The following is a 17,973-nucleotide window of genomic DNA, read 5'->3' as shown; positions in this document are numbered from 1 at the left end:
ATCAAGGAACTGAACTTTAAATCTTACTTAATTTTAACTTGAATGACCACTGTGGCTAGTGACTACTGTGTTGGACAACATGGCTTTAAACTCTCCTTCCTGACCCTTTTTTTTAATTTGTGAGACAGCCTTGCTTGAAGATTGGCAGATATGTTTTTCAAATTTGGTGATCGATGTGAAAATGTTGGGGTTCAAGAGCAAACAGCCAAGAAAGAATTCTTGAGATGTCTTTGATGCAAAAAGGTGGTTTTATTAAAGCATGGGGACAGGACCTGTGGGCAGAAAGAGCCGCGCTGGGATCATGAGAAGGGGCCCATTGTATACTTTCAAGTTGGGAGGGGGTTAGGGGGGAGTGTAAGTCTCTAAGGAATTTGGGAGCAAGGTTTCCAGGACCTTGAGGGGGCTAGCTGTTGTTGGGAAAAAGTCATTTATTACCGTCTAATAAAACCTTAGTCATGAGACCCTTCAGATATATATCAGGGGGTCATGTGCTTGGGGGATGATTGCCAACACGTATCTTGGGGGGGTTAGAGATAAAGGAAGTTTCCAAAGGAATTTTTTTTTTTTTTTTTTTAAAGATTTTTTATTTATTTGACACAGAGAGAGAGACAGCTAGAGAGGGAATACAAGCAGGGGGAGCAGGAGAGGGAGAAGCAGGCTCCTGGCTGAGCAGGGGGCCCGATGCGGGGCTCGATCCCAGGACCCCGGGATCGTGACCTGAGCCGAAGGCAGACGCTTAACCGCTGAGCCACCCAGGTGCCCCTCCAAAGGAATTTTTATATGTTAGAGTAGACCTACAGAATCCTGGGGGTCGGGATGATGTTAAGCTCTGGTTGGCCTTTTGCCCTCATCAGGGTATTAACATTGAGGCAGCTGAGCTCCCAGAGGAAGGTCTCTCTGCCTATTTCAAGGACTTGTCAGTGGGCTGCAGGTAGAAAGAAAGTTTAATTTTTTTTTCCCTTTGCCTTTGTTCTCCCCATCAATGATGCTACTGGTCTTACTCTTCAGGGATCCGCTGAGTCTGAGGGCAGGGAAGAGGTCCTATTTCCATTCCAGGTCTCACTTCTCCCTGTGACAGTGAGGAAGTCAGATCCTGACGCCAAGGCTGGGAGAAGCACCCTGACGGCCGTGCTGCCCACCGGCCACTGACCTCCATGAACCCCCCTCCTCCGTGTTGGCCTCTCTGAGCACAAGCAGTGCTTAGCTCCCGCCTTTCCCAAACGTATTCTCTGGGAACGGGAAGCTGACGACGCCCAAGCGATCCAGCACACGTCTGAACATAAGGAAGGGAGTTTGGCCGTGCATCGGAGAGGGAAGTTAGAGGTCAGGGAGAATGCCTGCCTTCCCTTTTCTAAAACCCACAGTAATTCCTCCCCCTTGGTGGACAGCAGGAAGAGAGGGGTCGAAGGAACCTCACAGACCACACGACAGCCTTTCCCGAGGCCCAGGCAGTGCTCGCCCCCAGAAGCCCCAGGAATGCTGGGCTGCCCGGAGCGGCTGTGGGGGGCAGTACCAGGCAGCCTCCGCTCCGCAGCTTTGAGGGGGTGGGGACGGCAAACCCTGGTCATCCCCTGGGTCAGTAGCCCTTTTGTGTAAGTGCCTGGCAGGGATGACCCGGCCGTTCCTGGGAGCACAGCTGCAGCACACAGCTCGCAGGAGGCTGCCCTCCCAGATCCTCCCCTCAGGCTTTGTCAGAGGTAGGGGACATGCACCCCGAGGGCCTCCGCTCGGCCTGACCCTGCTGCAGGGCCGCTCTGTCCCCAGTCCCAGTGGAGATGGCTAGTTTATTGAGGTCCTCTTTGCCCAGCTGCCTTCCCTCCGTCCTCCTCCTCCTCCAGCTGTCTTGCAGCTCTGCAGGTAAGATTTATCTTTATTTCTGCCCTGGGGAGACCCTGACGACAGAAAGGCCAGTTTCCCTGGGTTCACCTCCTTCAATTCATCCTCAGCTTGTCTTGCATGTTATCTGTCCAAAACATGGGTGTGCTCAAAGGGCTCCCCTCCTCAGAACAGGGTGTGAACAAGGACAAAAGCAAACCCACCAGGGGAAAGTAGGGAGCAGCTTGGTTAGGTTCAGACAGGGGGCCCCCATCCCAAGAATTAAACTGCAAGATGCCAGACCACATCCCACGATGGGACCTAAAGGCTGGGCCGCAGAGTCAGAGATGGATGCAGAAGGCAGAAGGGTGAGCAGCCCTGCTGAGTGACCACATGCTAGAACATTCCTCCCATCCAGGGCACTCGCGGCACCTCTACAACTGGGGGTCTCTCTTCTCCCGTTCCAGAACGCCATGTAAAAATCAGTCTTCTTCCTTCACTGTTAGGAAGCAGCCCTTCCCGGGACATGCTTGTGTGTCAAGGTCCTGTGACTCTCGGTTTCTTTTCTTTGGTGTCTTGGACAGGACAGTTCAGAGTAATAGGACCAGGCCACCCCATCCGGGCGCTGGTGGGGGATGAAGCAGAGCTGCCGTGTCACATCTATCCCGGGAAGAACGCCACAGGCATGGAGGTGGGCTGGTACCGGCCCCCCTTCTCCAGGGTGGTCCATCTCTACCGAAATGGCAAGGACCAAGATGCAGAGCAGGCACCCGAATATCGGGGGCGGACCGAGCTGCTGAAAGAAACCATGGGCGAGGGGAAGGTGACCCTCAGGATCCGGAATGTGAGGTTCGCAGATGAAGGAGGTTTCACCTGCTTCTTCCGGGATCATTCCTACCAGGAGGAGGCGGCAATGGAACTGAGAGTGGAAGGTGAGTATCTGCGGGGGCAAGACCTCCCTCTGAGACTTTCATCACTCTCTCCTCGGAGATGCGGCCCTACAGCCCAGACATCCCACTCCTGTGTCTGGCTGTCCGGGTAGGGAAGACGCTGGATCAAAGCCAATGCCAGGAGCAGGGAAATGATGGAATCCGCACTGTTACCCGGACCCTGATAGGTTGTCTTAGGGCTGTGCCCCACGGCTGGGGGGCACTGTGTGAGGGGCTGTTGGATGTAGGGAACAAGCATGGGACTTCATGTTCCTGGATGCAGGTGTACATGCAGAGACACTGCAGTAAGACATGAAAGGATCCCATAAGACAGTTAAGTGACTGTGGTTCACTTTGGGGGAGGAGGGACAGGAGGGAGGATGGAGTGTGATCCAGCCAGAGGAGACACCGGAATTATAGGGCCATGTGTATGAGTTAATAGAAAAGAGCTGAAAATAAGTACATTTGTGAGTACATATAGAGAAAGCATAAACAAAAAAATTTTTTTAATTAAATAAAAACCAAAGTAAAAAAGCTGAGAAATAGAAGCAGCACAACCCAAAATAATCCATTTCTGATTGTTTTTTGCCACTAGAAGGGGATGTGAATAACCTGAAGGTTAATTCCAGTGTCAACGTGGACTTTCTTCCTTCCATGTTTGGCTTTGGAATGTCCCCTCGTTTGTCATAAACAAAGGCACAATTCCTAAGGAATGACCAAAATGATCAAAATGACCAAATCCCACTACAGTGGATACCTCAGTGAATGTATTTGTGGTGTTTTATTAGACAAGGAACATCACTGAAAAATGCATTCCTGGCAAACGTGGTCCAAGTAAATACACAAATGGAGCAAATGTGTGAAAGAAAGACGCCACCTTCCGAATTCCCTCTTTTGGTGCCTTTTGTATGATGGGGATTTTGGCATTTGGTTTTTGGTCCTCTCACAGGCTGGTTAAGATGTGCACAGGGTGGGAGAGGGAGCCTTACTGTTCCCTGCTATCGACCGAAGAACAGTGTCTCAAGGTCCTTTCCCTCCTCCGCACCTGCTCATCAGACAATCCATCGCTTCTGTGTGTCGCGGCCAGAAGATGGCATTGTGTGCGCGATAACAAAGCCCTGTTTCTGGAGGAGGGTGTCCGGGATGTGAATGGCTTTGTGTGCCGCAGACTGTTGTGCACACAGCTGGTCCTCCTGGGGGGTTGTACCTGCAGGGACGTGTGATCCTGAGGACCACCCATGTGCAGCTTTTCCGCCTTCCTGTGCCGTGTCAGCCTCCCCCCAGCACAGCCCCCACCCCCAAAGACAAGAAGAAAGGGAGGGAGGAAGGAGGGAAGAGAGAAAGAAAGAGAGAGAGAGAGAGGGAGGGAGGGAGGGAGGGAAGAAGGAAGAGAAAGAAGAAAGGAAAGAAAGAAAGAAAAAGAAAAAGAAAGAAAGAAAGAAGAAAGAAAGAAAGAGAAAGAAAGAAAGAAAGAAAGAAAGAAAGAAAGAAAGAAAGAAAGAAAGAAAGAAAGAAAGAAAGAGAAAGGAAGAAAGAAAGGAAGAAAAAAAGAAAGGAAGGAAGGAAGGAAGAAAGAAACTGCCTCAGGGGACAACGTTTTTCTTTGGGTAGATTTTCAACATTCCTACCCCCTTCCTCCCATCTCAGAGTCTGCATGCCTGAGAGTCTAAAAAAAGAGTGTTTTACAAGTAAACAGGGACCGCCCGCCTCGCCTGGGGAGCAGGAATCTGAGCCGAATCGTGGACTGAAATGCAGTGACTGTGTTATAGCAGATAAATACCTCCCCTTCTTCTCTGAAGAGTCTTTTATCTTTCTTTCCAACTTTTATTTTTTTCTTGCATTTTTGTGATTTTACTACCTGGTGTCTCTAATCCTTTCTTTAAACACTTCATTATGAAACTTAAAAGCATCACAGAAGCAGAGAGACTATTAAAATGAGCCTCCAGGGACCCACCACCTTTCTGCAGCAATCACCCAGGCGGACGGACAAACGACAGACAGCCTGCTTCACCTGACCCGTCACCTGACCCACTCATCTCCACCCTCCCCCACTGAATTACTGGGGCAAATCCTAGGCCCTATTATCATTCCCTTGCTAAATGCGCAAGAATGTGTCACTCAGGGGCACCTGGCTGGCTCAGTCCGTGGAGGACGAGACTGTTGATCTCAAGGTCAGGGACTCTTGATCTCAAGGTCATGACTTCCAGCCCCACATTGGGGGTCGAGTTTACTTGGAAAACAAAAAAGAATGTATTGCTCACATGTAAGAACTCTTAAAAAAAAAAACAAACATAACCACAATACTGTTATCCTATCTTTTCTAAAATTAACAAAAATGCCTTAAGGTCCTCAATATCCACTCTGTGTTCAAATTCCCCTGATTGTTTCACGAATATATTTTTACAGTTGTTTAGTCTGAGTCTAATCTACACAAGATCCACACCTTGGTGTTTGCCCTGTGGAGTTTCCCATGGCCTAGAGTTTGCTGATTTCATTCCCATTCTGTTCAGCACGGTGCCCCATACTTGTATTTCTTGTAAACGGAGAAAGAAGTATACAGTCAGATTCAGGTTTAATTTATTTTTCCAAGCATTCATAGGTGATGCCGTATACTCCTATTCCATCAGAAGGCCCCTAATGGCTCCTTCTTTTCTGTTTTTTGTGATCCTAGTACTTTGTGAAGGTATAAAAGTGTGCAAAGAATGGAAGTCTATACCTGCTAAATCACATTGCTGCAGGGAACTTTTTTTTTTTTTAAGATTTTATTTATTTATTTGTCAGAGAGAGAGCACAGGCAGAGGGAGAAGCAAGCTCCCTACTGAGCAGGGAGCCCGACGCGGGACTCAGTCCCCGGGCCCTGGGATCATGACCTGAGCGGAAGGCAGACGCTTCACCGACTGAGCCCCCCAGGCATCCCAACTGCAGGGAACTTCTGATAAGAACTTGGAAAGTAGAATTGGCTACATTTTCTTCTGGGGAACATAATAGACAGGAGCCTTAATCTGCAGCTTGAAGGATTTTGTTTATACCTAAGAAACCCTCCCGGACCAGTTGCTTGCTGTCAGTTAGTCCCTGCCCTTGATGGCCGTGTGTTTCTCTAACCCCCGAAAGGAGAGAACAAGGGCTGAGCCAGCCGGGCTCACTGAGGTTAGTCAGGCAGAGCTCTTGGGCGCTGACGAACAAGATTCTAGAATGGCAAGTTCTAGGTGGGAGCCAGAGCTGAAGGCCACCCCCATCAGTGGTCCCACTCCACGTCCCCTCAGTCATCAAACCCTACGTATCCCACTGTCTCAGAACCTCCACAAGAGGGGTTCTTAACTGGACTGGTGAAGTCGACGGAACCCTCTGCTCTCTCTCTTTTTTTAAGTAAATTCTGTGCCCAATGTGGGGCTCGAACTCACAACCCCAAGATCAAGAGTCGCGTGCTCTGCTGACGGAGCCAGCCAGGCCTCCCCCGTCCTTTTTTTTTTTACCCTTCCCAGATGGATGTTTTAAATGCATTAAATAAAACACATTTGTACTGAAACACAGCTATCAAAATGTTACGACAACAAGATATGGAGTGGCCCTGATACTTAGTGACGAACGTAAGTGATTATTTTGAGGTTTTTCTGACAACTCTAACGCGATACGAAAATATCTGTGGTTTTACTGATGACAAAGTCACGGTTCTGTTCATGGTATTGTGGTGCGTTGCCCACAGACATGCTAATGAAAAGAAATGCTAAATTTCAGTTCAAAGATTACTAAAAATAACTGCATGGTTTTCCCCTCTAACTCCACAGATCCTGCCTCCCTAACCCCATCCCGTCCTCGTTCAGGCTCGGGCCGTGTTGTACTCTCCTCGTGACTGTGGCCTCCGCACTGGCCTCCCTCGTCCAGTCTTGTCATCCTCCCCGTGGAGCCCTTCCCCATGCCCCGTGAGCACCAGATCTAAGTCTCTTGGCTGGTTCCCACGCTCTGTAAGACGGGCCTCGTATGGAACCTGGAAAACCAAGAGCCCTTCCCGGAAACAGACCCACTTTTCCTTCAAGCTCTGTGTCCTCTCTTCCCATCGGTGCAACCCCGGGCTCCGTGCGGGGCCTGGGGCTGCAGCACCGCTCTGCCTTTCAGACCCCTTCTACTGGATCAGCCCCGGCGTGCTGGTTCTCATCGCGGTCCTCCCCGTGCTGCTCCTGCAGATCACCGTGGGCCTCGTCTACCTCTGCCTGCAGCACAGACTGAGAGGTACATGCTGCTGGGCCCCTTCCCTGAAATACCCTGGCCTCTTGGAGCTTGTTGCCTAATGTTTAGTTTTGAGTGGCTTCTGGGTTCAAAACTGCAGAATGACAATCTGACGTCTTACCGAATGCTTTCATTTCTGTAACGGGTGCTTGCACTTCCCTGTGAGGTAGGGCCAACCTCCAACACCCCCTTTTACAGAGGAGGCGGCTAAGGCCTGGGGTGGTGGTTCAGTAATTACGTGAGCGACACACTTGTCCGTGGCAGGGCGCGGGCCTGACCCCCGCGGTCTCTGGACCACACCTGGCAGCTTCATGCCGAGGGAACGTGAGCCTCCGAGTCGGACAGGTCGACGCCTACTGGAGGTTTAAATAACGACCCTGAGCCAAAGTCCCCACCGCATCGTCAGCGTTCGAAACTTGTTTCCTCCTTGTTTTCCGCTCAACACGGAGGACCCGGCCTCAGCTATCAGTGAAGCTCCTCTTCTGTGCCCAGAGCGTCCCCCCTGCGCCTTCTCCCTGAGCCAAAGCTCACGGGCCCTGGGATTCTTCTCCCCCCACCGGGTGGTGAGAGCATAAAGCTGCAGGGAGGGCTGGGGTGTGCGAGGGCGTAAGGGTGGGTCCTTTCTCTCCCCTTGAACTCACCCCGGGTACTCGGTGCCCTTCTCCCCCCACGTGAAAAAGGCTGTCAGTTCCCACGGCTGAGCAGAAGGGACCTGTGATGGTGTCTGGCCGCCCGGGTTTGAATCCAGCGCAGGGCTGATGGACCTTGTCTTGCGGGGAGACCTGCCTCCCTCCTGTCTGGGAAGGGATATTGTGATGCAGCGTCTACTTGGGAGCCTGTCTCCTTCCGCATTTGGACGTTAGTGGCTTTAGATTTACCAAGTGACAGCCCAGCGGGGGGCGGGGGGGGTCGACGATGCAAACCTGCGAGCCCAAGGCGAAGAGCCGGCGTGGGAGGTGAGGACACCTGAGGCTGGTTTGGGCCATTGCTGTCCTCCCACTGGACTCGTGTTTCATGCTGACAGCAGCCAGGGAGAGAGCTCCGAACCCGGGCTCTCCCATCCAGCCCCTGCGGGCAGTCCTGGGCTGCAGAGAAGCCGCCCGCACGGAGGCCCCGGCGCCGGGTGTGGGAGGGGCCCCGTCTCATGCCAGGGCTGGAACTAACAGTGTTGCCTTTTTCTGTTTTAGGAAAACTTCGAGCAGAGATAGGTGAGTTTTCGTCACCCTCCCTCTGGTCCTTTGGCATCAGTGCCGTGGTCATTTTCTCTGACCATCTCTGCCTCTGTCCCCATACCCTGTGCTTGCTTCAGACAGGACCTCACTAGTATTTCAGACCCCGGCAGCCACGCATGGATTGTAGCGAGACTCCCTCCTCTGCCACCAGCCGGGGTAGAGTTCAGCAGTTCCCTTTCCTCCGCGGGGTCACTCACTAGAAAGAGTTTTAAGTGATTCAATCACAGAGGCTCCGAGGGGAAGGGAAACCCTCCGAGTGCCCCACTGAGTCCCTTCCTGTGTGTTCCCTTTCAGAGAACCTGCACCGGACGTTTGGTAAGTGCCAGGACCTGGTCCTCCCTGGTCAGCGTGCTGTCTGTGGGACCCGGTCACCAGGGAAATAGAACCCTTGCTCGGGGCTGGCCTCCTGCCTCTTCCTTTCCCTTGAAGAAGTCACGGGTGAGATGATGATGGCAAGCGCCCTGTGCCACTCCTCCGTGCCGGGCACTGTGTACCACAGCCCCGAGGGCTAAGTCCTGCTGTATCAGGTGCAAGGTTTCTCTGCGCAGACGCTAACGGAGGGGAGGTACACAGAACATCCCATGCATGCCTGGTGTCTAGTTGGGGACGTGAAATGAATTGACTGGAGAACTAAGTACTTACGCATCAGGAGCACAGAACAAGTGACTCTACAGGGTTGATTAGGGAAGGCTTCCTGGAGGAGACACCAAGCCCCTTTACAATGTTGGCCCTTCAAGACTACAGTCCCTGTCGTTTTTGCTCACTGCAGATTCCCCAGTGCCTAAGGACCATGCCTGCAACAGAGGGGCACCCACATCCTTGTTGGATGGATGTTGCAGAAAGTATAAGATGCCTTAAGGCAGAGCACAGATGGTCCCTGCTCTGAGTAGCCTTCCCGAACGAGGAGCACTCCATCCGAGTGTTTAGGACATCACATCAGCATGCAGACCACGCACACACAGTCTCTGCAACCCAAGAAGGGAGGAACACGATCTTTGTTTTGTAGGATTCAAGTAGCAAAGGTCTTACCTCTTTCTGTACCATGAGTCTCCTTGGCATTCTGGTGAAGCCTAATGGACCCTTTCCCAGAATAAGGTTTTTAAACAGTCACAGAAAACGTAACAGGTACGATTGCAGAGAAAACCATTGAATTGAAATACAGGTATCAAAATATAAACCCATTTGTAATATAGTAACAAATGTTTCTTTAAATAATAAAAACACACTAACAATGTAGCAGCAGGTCCAATAACTTTGTCAAACTATTGACAAGCATTTCGTGATTTCAGCAATAACTCCAGTGGGAATGAAAGTATCTGTGGTTTCTTTGGTGATAAAGTCACAGGCACTGCTGATGACTGGTTTGTGGCCTCCATTTTTAATGGAAGAAATGCTAAATTCAGTTAAAGGTTGGTGAAAATAAGGATGCAGGGCCTTTCTCATCTGAGTTCACCAGCGCCCTGAACTCTGCACAGAGCCTGGTGTTCTTGGACCACAGGTTAGGCTCAACAATACACGGAGAAGGGCGGGAGGGGCGGGGGACACCGGCTAATCCTGCTTGCTCTGTGGCCACGGCTCAGACCCCCACTTCCTGAGGGTGCCCTGCTGGAAGATAACCCTGTTTGTGCTGGTGCCGGTGCTTGGACCCCTGCTCGCCTTGGTCATCTGCTATGAGTGGCTGCACGGAAGGCTCGCAGGTGCAGTGGGGGTGGCAGGCAGGGCCTCTCGGTGGGGGGGCCGAGACCCAGAGCGCCCAGTCGGCATTCGTCTTCTGCCCCCAAAGCCAACTCCGGGTCCTCGGAGAATCCAGGAGGGGAACCGCTTGCTGAGCCCCCCTGGGGCTGGGGCCGCCCTGGGGCAGGGAAGGGGGGTGCGTGGGGAGGGGACCAGTCATCTTCCACCAGTCACGGCTTGCTTTCTTCTTTCCAGGGCAATTTCTTGAAGAGCTAAGTAAGTTTTCTTCTCCCTAGGAAGGCAGGGAGAGGAGGGGGGGCAGGGGAGGGACCAGAAGCCCTGGGGAGCAGGGGCGGGGGGGGGGCGGCTCTCCAGCTGGAGAGAGCCTGGCTCAGGAGGCGCAGGGCACTCCAACGTGCTCTGCTGGTGTCCCTTCCCAACCCTCCGGCAGCTGCCCTGGGCCTCACCTCCAACACCAGCCGCTGAGGCAGGTGCAGCAGAGGCAAGGGGACCCCCGGGGGACTTTCCTCTCCGTGGACTAATGGCTTGGTACTGACAGATTTTTCAGGTTATTTTCTCCTCCTTCTAGGAAACCCCTTCTGAGTGATGCTGCATCTTGGCAAGGATGGAGGACAGCCTGGTTGGTCCAAGCACTGACCCTCAGGGTGTGGCGTCCCCCTCACTGGCCTCCTCACCACCAGGACGTCCAATCTGCATTTCTAGGAATGCTCTGAATCCCAAATGGGACTGAGTCCTCTTCTGTCATCTACCTTCCCTCTTCCCCGTTTGGCTACCCACATCTGTCCTCTCTCCTCGCTCCATCTGGAAGCCGCCTCTGGCCGTGGCCAGGCAGGTGTCCTCTCTCTGACGAGACACCTGTGCTGCAGAGTGACGGGCAGGACTGAGACCGGCAGCCTCCCTGCTGCGAATCCGTTCCTTCGACGCAGTCCGTCCTGGGGGGCAGAGCGGAGAGGCGGGGAGCGTTGACGGGAAGGAGCAGAGGGAGTGCGAACCCTCGGCACTGAGTGAGCTCAGGTGAGGCCACGGGCTGGAGCACCATCTGGCCCTGCGGAGCGGCGAGGGCAGCGGGGCGTGCGTCACACTGGCCTCGACCTCCACCCCTGCACGGATGGGTCCCCCAGACCCCTTCCCTCCTCTTGTACTTCCTCTCCCGTGTTATCCCCTATCAGAGCACTGATTTCTTCAACAACTACTACTTGATGGTCTACCAGACACAAAGAAACAAGGCAGGTGCTAATTAATAACAATACGAGTTTCCGTGTGCCACTTCTCATGCCTGTCCTTTCGGCATTTCCCTCATCGCCCCTCCCCTCTCTTCCCTGAGCCTGCAGGTCCATCCGGTCCCCCCGAGCCTGCAGGCCAGACTGTAGGAAAAGCAACCAGAAGAAGACCTCAGTCAGAAAGGCCGCTTCTTCATGTACTGTGGCCTCATTGGCTCTCCCCCCTCCGGTGCCTTCTCCCCGCCCTCCCTGCCCTCTCCTGGGAGCCTGGATCCTGGGGCAGATCCATGTCCTTCCCTGACAGAGGGGGGGCATGGTGAAAGAAGCCGAGCCATTGGCCCAGGATGGCCCAGCATGCCTGAAGGTTGCCCAGACACAGGTCCTTGCTTTTGGAGCCCCCCCAGTGACCCACGAGGCTGTCCTTGTCCCCGAAGCAGACATCACACACGGGGCAACGGTAGATCTTCTGCCTCCAGTGTGTCTGCTGGTGTCTGGCCAGCCCCGACAATGAACTAAAGGACTTGCCACAGCGGAAGCAGGCGCTGGGCTGCTCCGAGAGGTGGGCCTTCTGATGGCTAGAGAGACAGGCTTTCTTGCTGAAAGTCACAGGGCAATGGGGGCAAGAGAAGACCTTGAGTCTTGAGGGCTTTGCTGGGGGACAGTGGGGCCTGGTGTCCAGGGAGGGGGCTCTCGTGCTGGGTGTCTGTGTCCTGGTCCCAGGCCCCGGGGCTGCACTGGCTGATGCCCACCGTCTCACAGTGATCACCTGCTTCCTGTCGATAGGTGGCTGGCCCTCAGCCACAGGACCCTTGGTTCCAGTGGTGGGTTCTTGGGTCTTGGCCATCAGGGCGTGGGTCACAGCCACAAGCTCCTGGTCGGACCGCTGGCTCCCGTCAGTGCACTCCTGAGATCCAGTGCCCGGAATCCTCCTAATGTGCTTCTGGTCTCTGGCCACCGGCTCCTGGTATTGGTGTGTCTTCTCGTGGCGTTTGAGCTCGGACCGGTCCCGGAAGCCCTTCCCACAGCAGGGGCAGGAATGGGGCCGGTAACCCAGATGGACACGGCGGTGACGGCTCAGCCCCGACGCGTCACAGTAGGTCTTGTCACAGAGCGGGCAGCAGAAGGGCCTCTCCCCGAGATGCGTGCGCCTGTGGTAGCTGAGGTCCCTGGGGTTTCGGAAGCACTTCCCACACTGGCCGCAGCTGTTCGCTGTGTGGGGACTGTGCACAAACTGGTGACTGTGCAAGTTGGAGCGCTTGCTGAAACTCCGGCCACACAGGTGGCACAGGAAGGGCGGCCCGGCCTGGGATGCGGGCAGCGCGGGGGCCCTGTGCGTGGACCCCACGGCAGCAGAGGCTGGGCCTGCCCCTCCACAGGCAAGGGACCCCTTGTGGTCCCGCAGCCTCCGAGCCTCTTCCTGAAGTGCCTTCTTCCTGCCACCTGCAGGGGGGGAGGAGGAGGGACACAGGACTCCCCACGAGAACCCAGCACCAGCTCCCCATCAGGCCCCGGCCCCCCTGCTCCCTCACGTGCCCGTCGGACATGCTCTCTCTCACTCTTGAACCTCACAGGCTACAGGCAGAATGGCCCTCTGGGTTTCCAAATTAAAAGTGAATCAACACTTAAAGTGGAGTCTTTCAACAAGAGCGGAGGTCAGAACTTTAGCCTATACGCACATTTCTCGAACTCCATTTCCTCTCATTTTCAGTATCTCACGCTCCCACAACACCCACAGGTGACCTCCTAAGTGGGGACCCTGAGTGAAAGGCGGCGCCGTTAATCATCCAGCTAGAATGGGAAGTGCACGCCAGCAGCCGTGGTCAGCCCGGCCTGAAATCTCTCTCCTTCCTGTTCTATCTCAGACATGAGTCTCTACTTGGGCTCAGCACAAGCTCCTGTCCCTTCCTCTCCTGTTCCCCTGGAAGGGATGTAGGCAACCTATATGTACTCCAATCCCTGAAACTGCAGATATTTGCTTGTCCTAAACAGATATTCCTCTGGAGCCAAGGGATGCAAGCACATGGTCTCAAGCCCTCTCGCGGCTCCAAGTGGGGCCAGGTGAGAAGGCTGCAGGCTGGGATAGGACGTGCCCAGCCCTGGTGCTCGGAGGCAGGCTTCCACCCTCCCAGGGCATGGCCTGGGCCCCTGCCTGCCCCCCTCCTCTGCCATGCTTACCTGAAGGGAGGCCTTCTCCATTTGGGGGACGGAGCTGGAGCTCTGCTCTCCGCTGTTTTTCCTCTTGTTCAAGCTCGATGATCAGATCTGGGTTAGACAGAAAGATTCTGACTGGGGGTGGGAAGGAAAGAGAGAGTTGAGGTCCCAGGCTTGGCTCCTTCATACCCAGGGAGCACAACAGGCTACCTTCTTCTGTATCCTTGGCCTAAGAACTTAATCTGGGACACTTAGGTGCAGGGAGGAGACCCTCCTAACGAAGTTCCTGGCACATAATAGGAGCCATTCCGTAAATACTGGTACATTTGAATAGGTACATTTTCAAATTATCATGTTCCAAGTATTATCTTTGCCTTCGTGCAGGCTTTCATTTCTTGTCCTTTCACCCTGAGCTTAGTGACCTAGATCTTTCACACCTGGAAGGTATAGAAGGTGCAGGGTCAGTGAAGTGAGCTGTGAGCTGATCTACCTACTCAGGGAAGCCAGGTGTCCCAGGGTCCTGGGCGGGGTCCTGGGGCAGGGGGCGTGCTGAGGGAACCCTTGCCTCTTACCCACAGACATCAGGTTTCTGAATGTCTCAGACATGACATCCTGGTACAGGACCCTCTGACTGGCGTCCAGACACACCCACTCTTCCTGCGTGAAATTCACAGCCACATCGTCAAAGGTGACTGGCTTCTGGAAGAGTAGGAGAGACTCAGGGAGTCATCCAAGCACAAGGTTTAGAAACCCGAGAGAAAAATAAAACCATGGAAGGAGGGGAGAAATAGGAACGGACAGGCACAGAGCCAGCAATGTTAATCTACAGAAAGGAAAGGAAGATGGGGGGGGCGGGTAGCTGGTGTGCACTGAACAACATAAGAAGGGCTGCTGCTCCATGGAGGGCTGCAGGGCGGGGTGGAGGCGGGGGCTGAGAAAGGCCTGGCAGCCCTTGGTCCGGGGGGTTGTTCAGCTTGGAACCGTCTGAAACCCCATCTGACCACGGACGGGGGAGGGGGACAGACGAAACAGCTCCGGTCTGGGAGTGTCCCGCCCTCCCTCTGGCTCTGCTCACCTCCAGCCACGCCCCCCACCAGCACTCTCTCTCCATGGCTTCCCGCCAGGCCGCCTCATCCACCTGCAGGAGCAGCTTCTCTTCCACGGTGTCTGCTTCCAGCTTTGTCCACTCCTGGCCTGGCCCCCAGGACTGACTGGACCCCTTCCTGGGGCTCTGTGTGTCCCGGTCACTGTGCAGACGGAGAGGCTGTGCAGAGGCCTCCCTGAGGTTTGTCATGGCTTCCCGGGATGCATGTACCTGCTCTTCCTGGTTTTGTTCTGCAGTCACACCTCTGGTCCCTCAAAGCCCAGGCTTCAGGGCTCAGGGACTGGTTACCGGGGCTCCGCTGCTGGTGTAGGGGCTACGAAGACATCTGCCTTCTGTCCGCCCCGCCTCAGCCCCTGGCCGTGCCCGCCTCTCCAAACCTGAGGTCAGAGAGAAACAAAACGCATCACCAGATGGGGAGTGAGCAGCAACGGCGCCCGTATCTGGTCAGGGAACACCAAGAATTATCAAAGCCCAGCTCTGTGTCAGCGCAGCCCCGGGAGGTCATAATTACCAACCCCATTTCAAGGAACCTAAAGTGCAGAGATGCTAAGAAGCTCCGTCCACAGCAGAGTTAGTGTTCAAAGCCTAGACTCTACCACTGAGGACAGGATGCCCGTGTCTCAAGCACCCTCTCGGGCAACCGTGCAGAATTCTGCACAGAGGGTGTGCCCTGGATCTGTCTCACCCTTCTGACAGCGTCTCACTAGAAAATGGGAAAGGAGACACTCTAAGACCCTATCTAGTACCGAAAACTGGGATTCTGTGGGTTTTTCACATGTACTTCTTGTAAGGGAATCATAAAGATCCTTGTGAAGACTAAACAGGTAACAAGCCGGCAGGAAACACTTGGCTCTGGTGAGCCCCGCACTGGGGACGCCGGACCCCTCAGGGAGCTCCTGCCCAACCCCCACCTCCTCCGCGGGCAGCCTCTCACTTCACTTCTCCTTCTTGAGGTGCAATCCCTTGAACAAAGACATAAAAACCCACTGACCTTTTTTTTCTCTCACTTTTTCTGGACTGGTGGTGAAACTGAAAATAGCCAGAAACAGGACATTTGACGATGGAGTTAATTGGATTGCTGAAAAGGAGGCAGAAGTGCACGGTGAGGTTCAGTCCCTCTGTCCCTCCTTCCTTCCCATCAGGACTGTTCACAGTCGTCGTTCGAGATGTCAGGTGGGGATGGTTCCCCTACCCGGCAGCCCGAGGACCCAGGAGGCTGTCCTGTTCCCCGCTGGTCCTCCAAACAGCATTGCTGGGGGCGCTGGGAAGAGGCCCTGGTCCAGATCCTCAACCCGACGTCTGGTTTGGGGACTGAGCAAGGCTGTGGGGTCGGAATTGCTGGCAGCTGTGGCAGGCCCCTGGAACGTCCCCGAGCACTTTCTACACCCACACCCCTCAGAGGGGAAGGCGACCCGGCGACCCGCCCTTCCCGAATGTAAATGCCCTCAGGGAACCTGTCGCCATCTTCCCGTCCTCACAGAGCACCCAGTCTCTCTGACCCAAGAGAAAACCACCGTCAGCGCCTTCCCACAGCAATTCTGAGAAGGACCAAAAGCCCCAACACCCCTGCCAGACTTTGTGGGACCCGCCAGCACCCCGGGCTGCAGCTGCTGGAGTCTTGGGCTCTCCAGCCGGGGAAGGCCCTCAGGCTCTCGCCCTCCGCCCCTCAGCTCCGGTCAGTCCCTCCAGGACCCTCTCCAGCCAGGCCCAGCCCTGCGATCAGATCCTTTAGTCGCTTCGGGGTGAACCCTCCCACAGGCAGGAAGGAGAGAGAAGACTATTAACTCCCACTGGATGGGGCTGCAGTGCTCCCATCGACCGGCCGAAACTTCCCTTCTGGGATCCCCTCTTTCTCAACTCCAGCCAGGGGCCCCCATTGTGGCCGAAGAAGTGGGTGCCCCAGGCCACACCCCTGACACCCAGGTTTTCCCCAGGGCCCAGCGGTTGGGAGCCTCTCCAAGATGACGGGTGCAATGCCCGCCTGCCTGCTTCAGGCTCGAGGAGTGCGGGACGAACACCCTGCACTTGCCTCCATCCCCGAAAGCTCAACACCCAGCTGCCCCACTCACCCGCAGTGCACTGAGGACAGGGACTGAGGGGGCCCAGTGCCCACTTGCCCAGCGCCGGCAGCTCCGGGCAGCCCCGCTCTCCCGGCCGGGTTCCACGAGCCCACCGCGTTCCCTGCCCCCGGGGGCCTAGCTAAGGCTGCGGACCCACCAAGGTCAAGAGTTCACAGTCGGAGAAGCCAGAAAGGAAGAGAGCCCCGCCCCCTCACCAGCCCACCCTCCTACCAGTAGCAACCGCTGGTCCCACCTAGCGCCGGGATCTTGCCTTATTCCCAATCTTAATTTGCTCTTGAGAAAAGAGGATTATCTCTGATTAAAACTCAACCTCCAACCACCACCATCTAGAGCCAAAACGAGACGCACGGGCCCCCAGAAGAGAGGCGGAGGCACATCTTAGAAAAACGAAGGTAAAGGGGAGATTGCACACCTTGACCAAAATGCTGGAGGTAGGGGAGCGCGGGGAGGACCATGGCAGGTAGAGGTCACTTCCTCGGCCACTTAACCTCACCCAGTTCAACCTGGCTCAGTGATATTATTTTTTAAAGATTTTATTTTTTTATTTGACACAGGGGGCGGGGAGAGACAAGCAGCGGGAGCATCAGTCAGAGGGAGAAGCAGCCTCTCCGCTGAGCAAGGAGCCCACTGTGGGGCTTCGTCCCAGGACCCTGGGATCATGACCTGAGCCGAAGGCAGACGCTTGACGACTGAGCCACCCAGGTGCCCAGGCTCAGTGGTACATATATAGGTCTTTAATCAGTCCAATGGGTATCACATTTATTGTTTTCCACTTAATTAGCACTTGATGTGGGAAACAAAGGCAAAAGAAAAATTTCCTTGACAAGTCCTTGAACCAGGCAGTGACCTTGCTCTGGGAGCTCAGCTGCCTGGATGTGGACACTTTGCTGAGGGCAAAAGGCAACCTTAGCCCGACCCCAGGATCCTGTGAGTCTATTTTAAACATAAGAAATTCCTTTGGAAACTTCCTTTATTTCTACCGCCCAAAATGTATGTTAGCAACCATTCCCCAAGCAGATGACCCACTGATACACATCTAAAGGGTCGAATGACTGAGTTTTTACTGACAGTAATAAATGACCTTTCCTAACAATAGGTCATTTATTTTGTTTCCAAAATATCTTGGAGGCCTGTGCTGTCCCTACCCCCTCCCAACTAGAAAGTATATAATGGGCCACTGCTCATGACCCTGGTGCAGCTCTTCTCTGCCCACGGGTCCTGTCCCTGTGCTTTAATAAAACCACCTTTCTTGCACCAAAGTCTCTCCTGGCCGTCGGCTCCAAAACCCACCATTCCCACATCAACACTTATCATATTCCACTTTGTGTTATGATCATCTTTTATGTTTCACGTTGGCATGGGGTTTTACAATTTACAAAATACATTTGCAAACATGGCCTACGTTGAGTCCCCTCAAATATCCCCTGAGGTAAGCTTGTTATTCTGTCTGTGCAAGTAGGAAACAGTCCCTCGGATGCTGAGCCTTTCCAACCCAGGTCTGGAATTTAGCAACAACCAGGG

General features: G+C 54.3%; 2 protein-coding genes and 1 long non-coding RNA gene across 3 annotated transcripts; 2 read left to right on the top strand and 1 right to left on the bottom strand.

Annotated features, from left to right (window-relative positions):
* The first annotated feature begins 1,742 nt into the window (after positions 1–1,742).
* On the top strand, positions 1,743–11,151 carry MOG (myelin oligodendrocyte glycoprotein). Its single transcript, XM_032399111.1, has 8 exons — positions 1,743–1,857; positions 2,400–2,747; positions 6,858–6,971; positions 8,156–8,176; positions 8,495–8,515; positions 9,781–9,897; positions 10,130–10,150; positions 10,464–11,151. Exons 1-8 carry the CDS (start codon positions 1,776–1,778, stop codon positions 10,475–10,477), a joined length of 738 nt encoding a protein of 245 aa, XP_032255002.1. The 5' UTR covers positions 1,743–1,775; the 3' UTR covers positions 10,478–11,151.
* A 123-nt stretch (positions 11,152–11,274) lies between these two features.
* ZFP57 (ZFP57 zinc finger protein) lies at positions 11,275–15,833 on the bottom strand. The gene is made up of 2 exons (XM_032399112.1): positions 13,287–15,833; positions 11,275–12,548 (listed from the first exon to the last, which is right to left on the bottom strand). The coding sequence occupies exons 1-2, from the start codon at positions 13,451–13,453 to the stop codon at positions 11,324–11,326; spliced, it is 1,392 nt and encodes a 463-aa protein (XP_032255003.1). The 5' UTR covers positions 13,454–15,833; the 3' UTR covers positions 11,275–11,323.
* LOC116628790 lies at positions 15,395–17,045 on the top strand. Its single transcript, XR_004298662.1, has 3 exons — positions 15,395–15,473; positions 15,852–16,844; positions 17,007–17,045. It is a non-coding gene; the product is annotated as an uncharacterized LOC116628790 (long non-coding RNA).
* Positions 17,046–17,973: the final 928 nt, after the last annotated feature.

The sequence above is a fragment of the Phoca vitulina genome, unplaced genomic scaffold (genome assembly GCF_004348235.1).
Source record: "Phoca vitulina isolate PV1807 unplaced genomic scaffold, GSC_HSeal_1.0 scaffold129, whole genome shotgun sequence".
NCBI lineage: Eukaryota > Metazoa > Chordata > Mammalia > Carnivora > Phocidae > Phoca > Phoca vitulina.
This window is presented reverse-complemented; position numbering and strand designations above follow the sequence as displayed.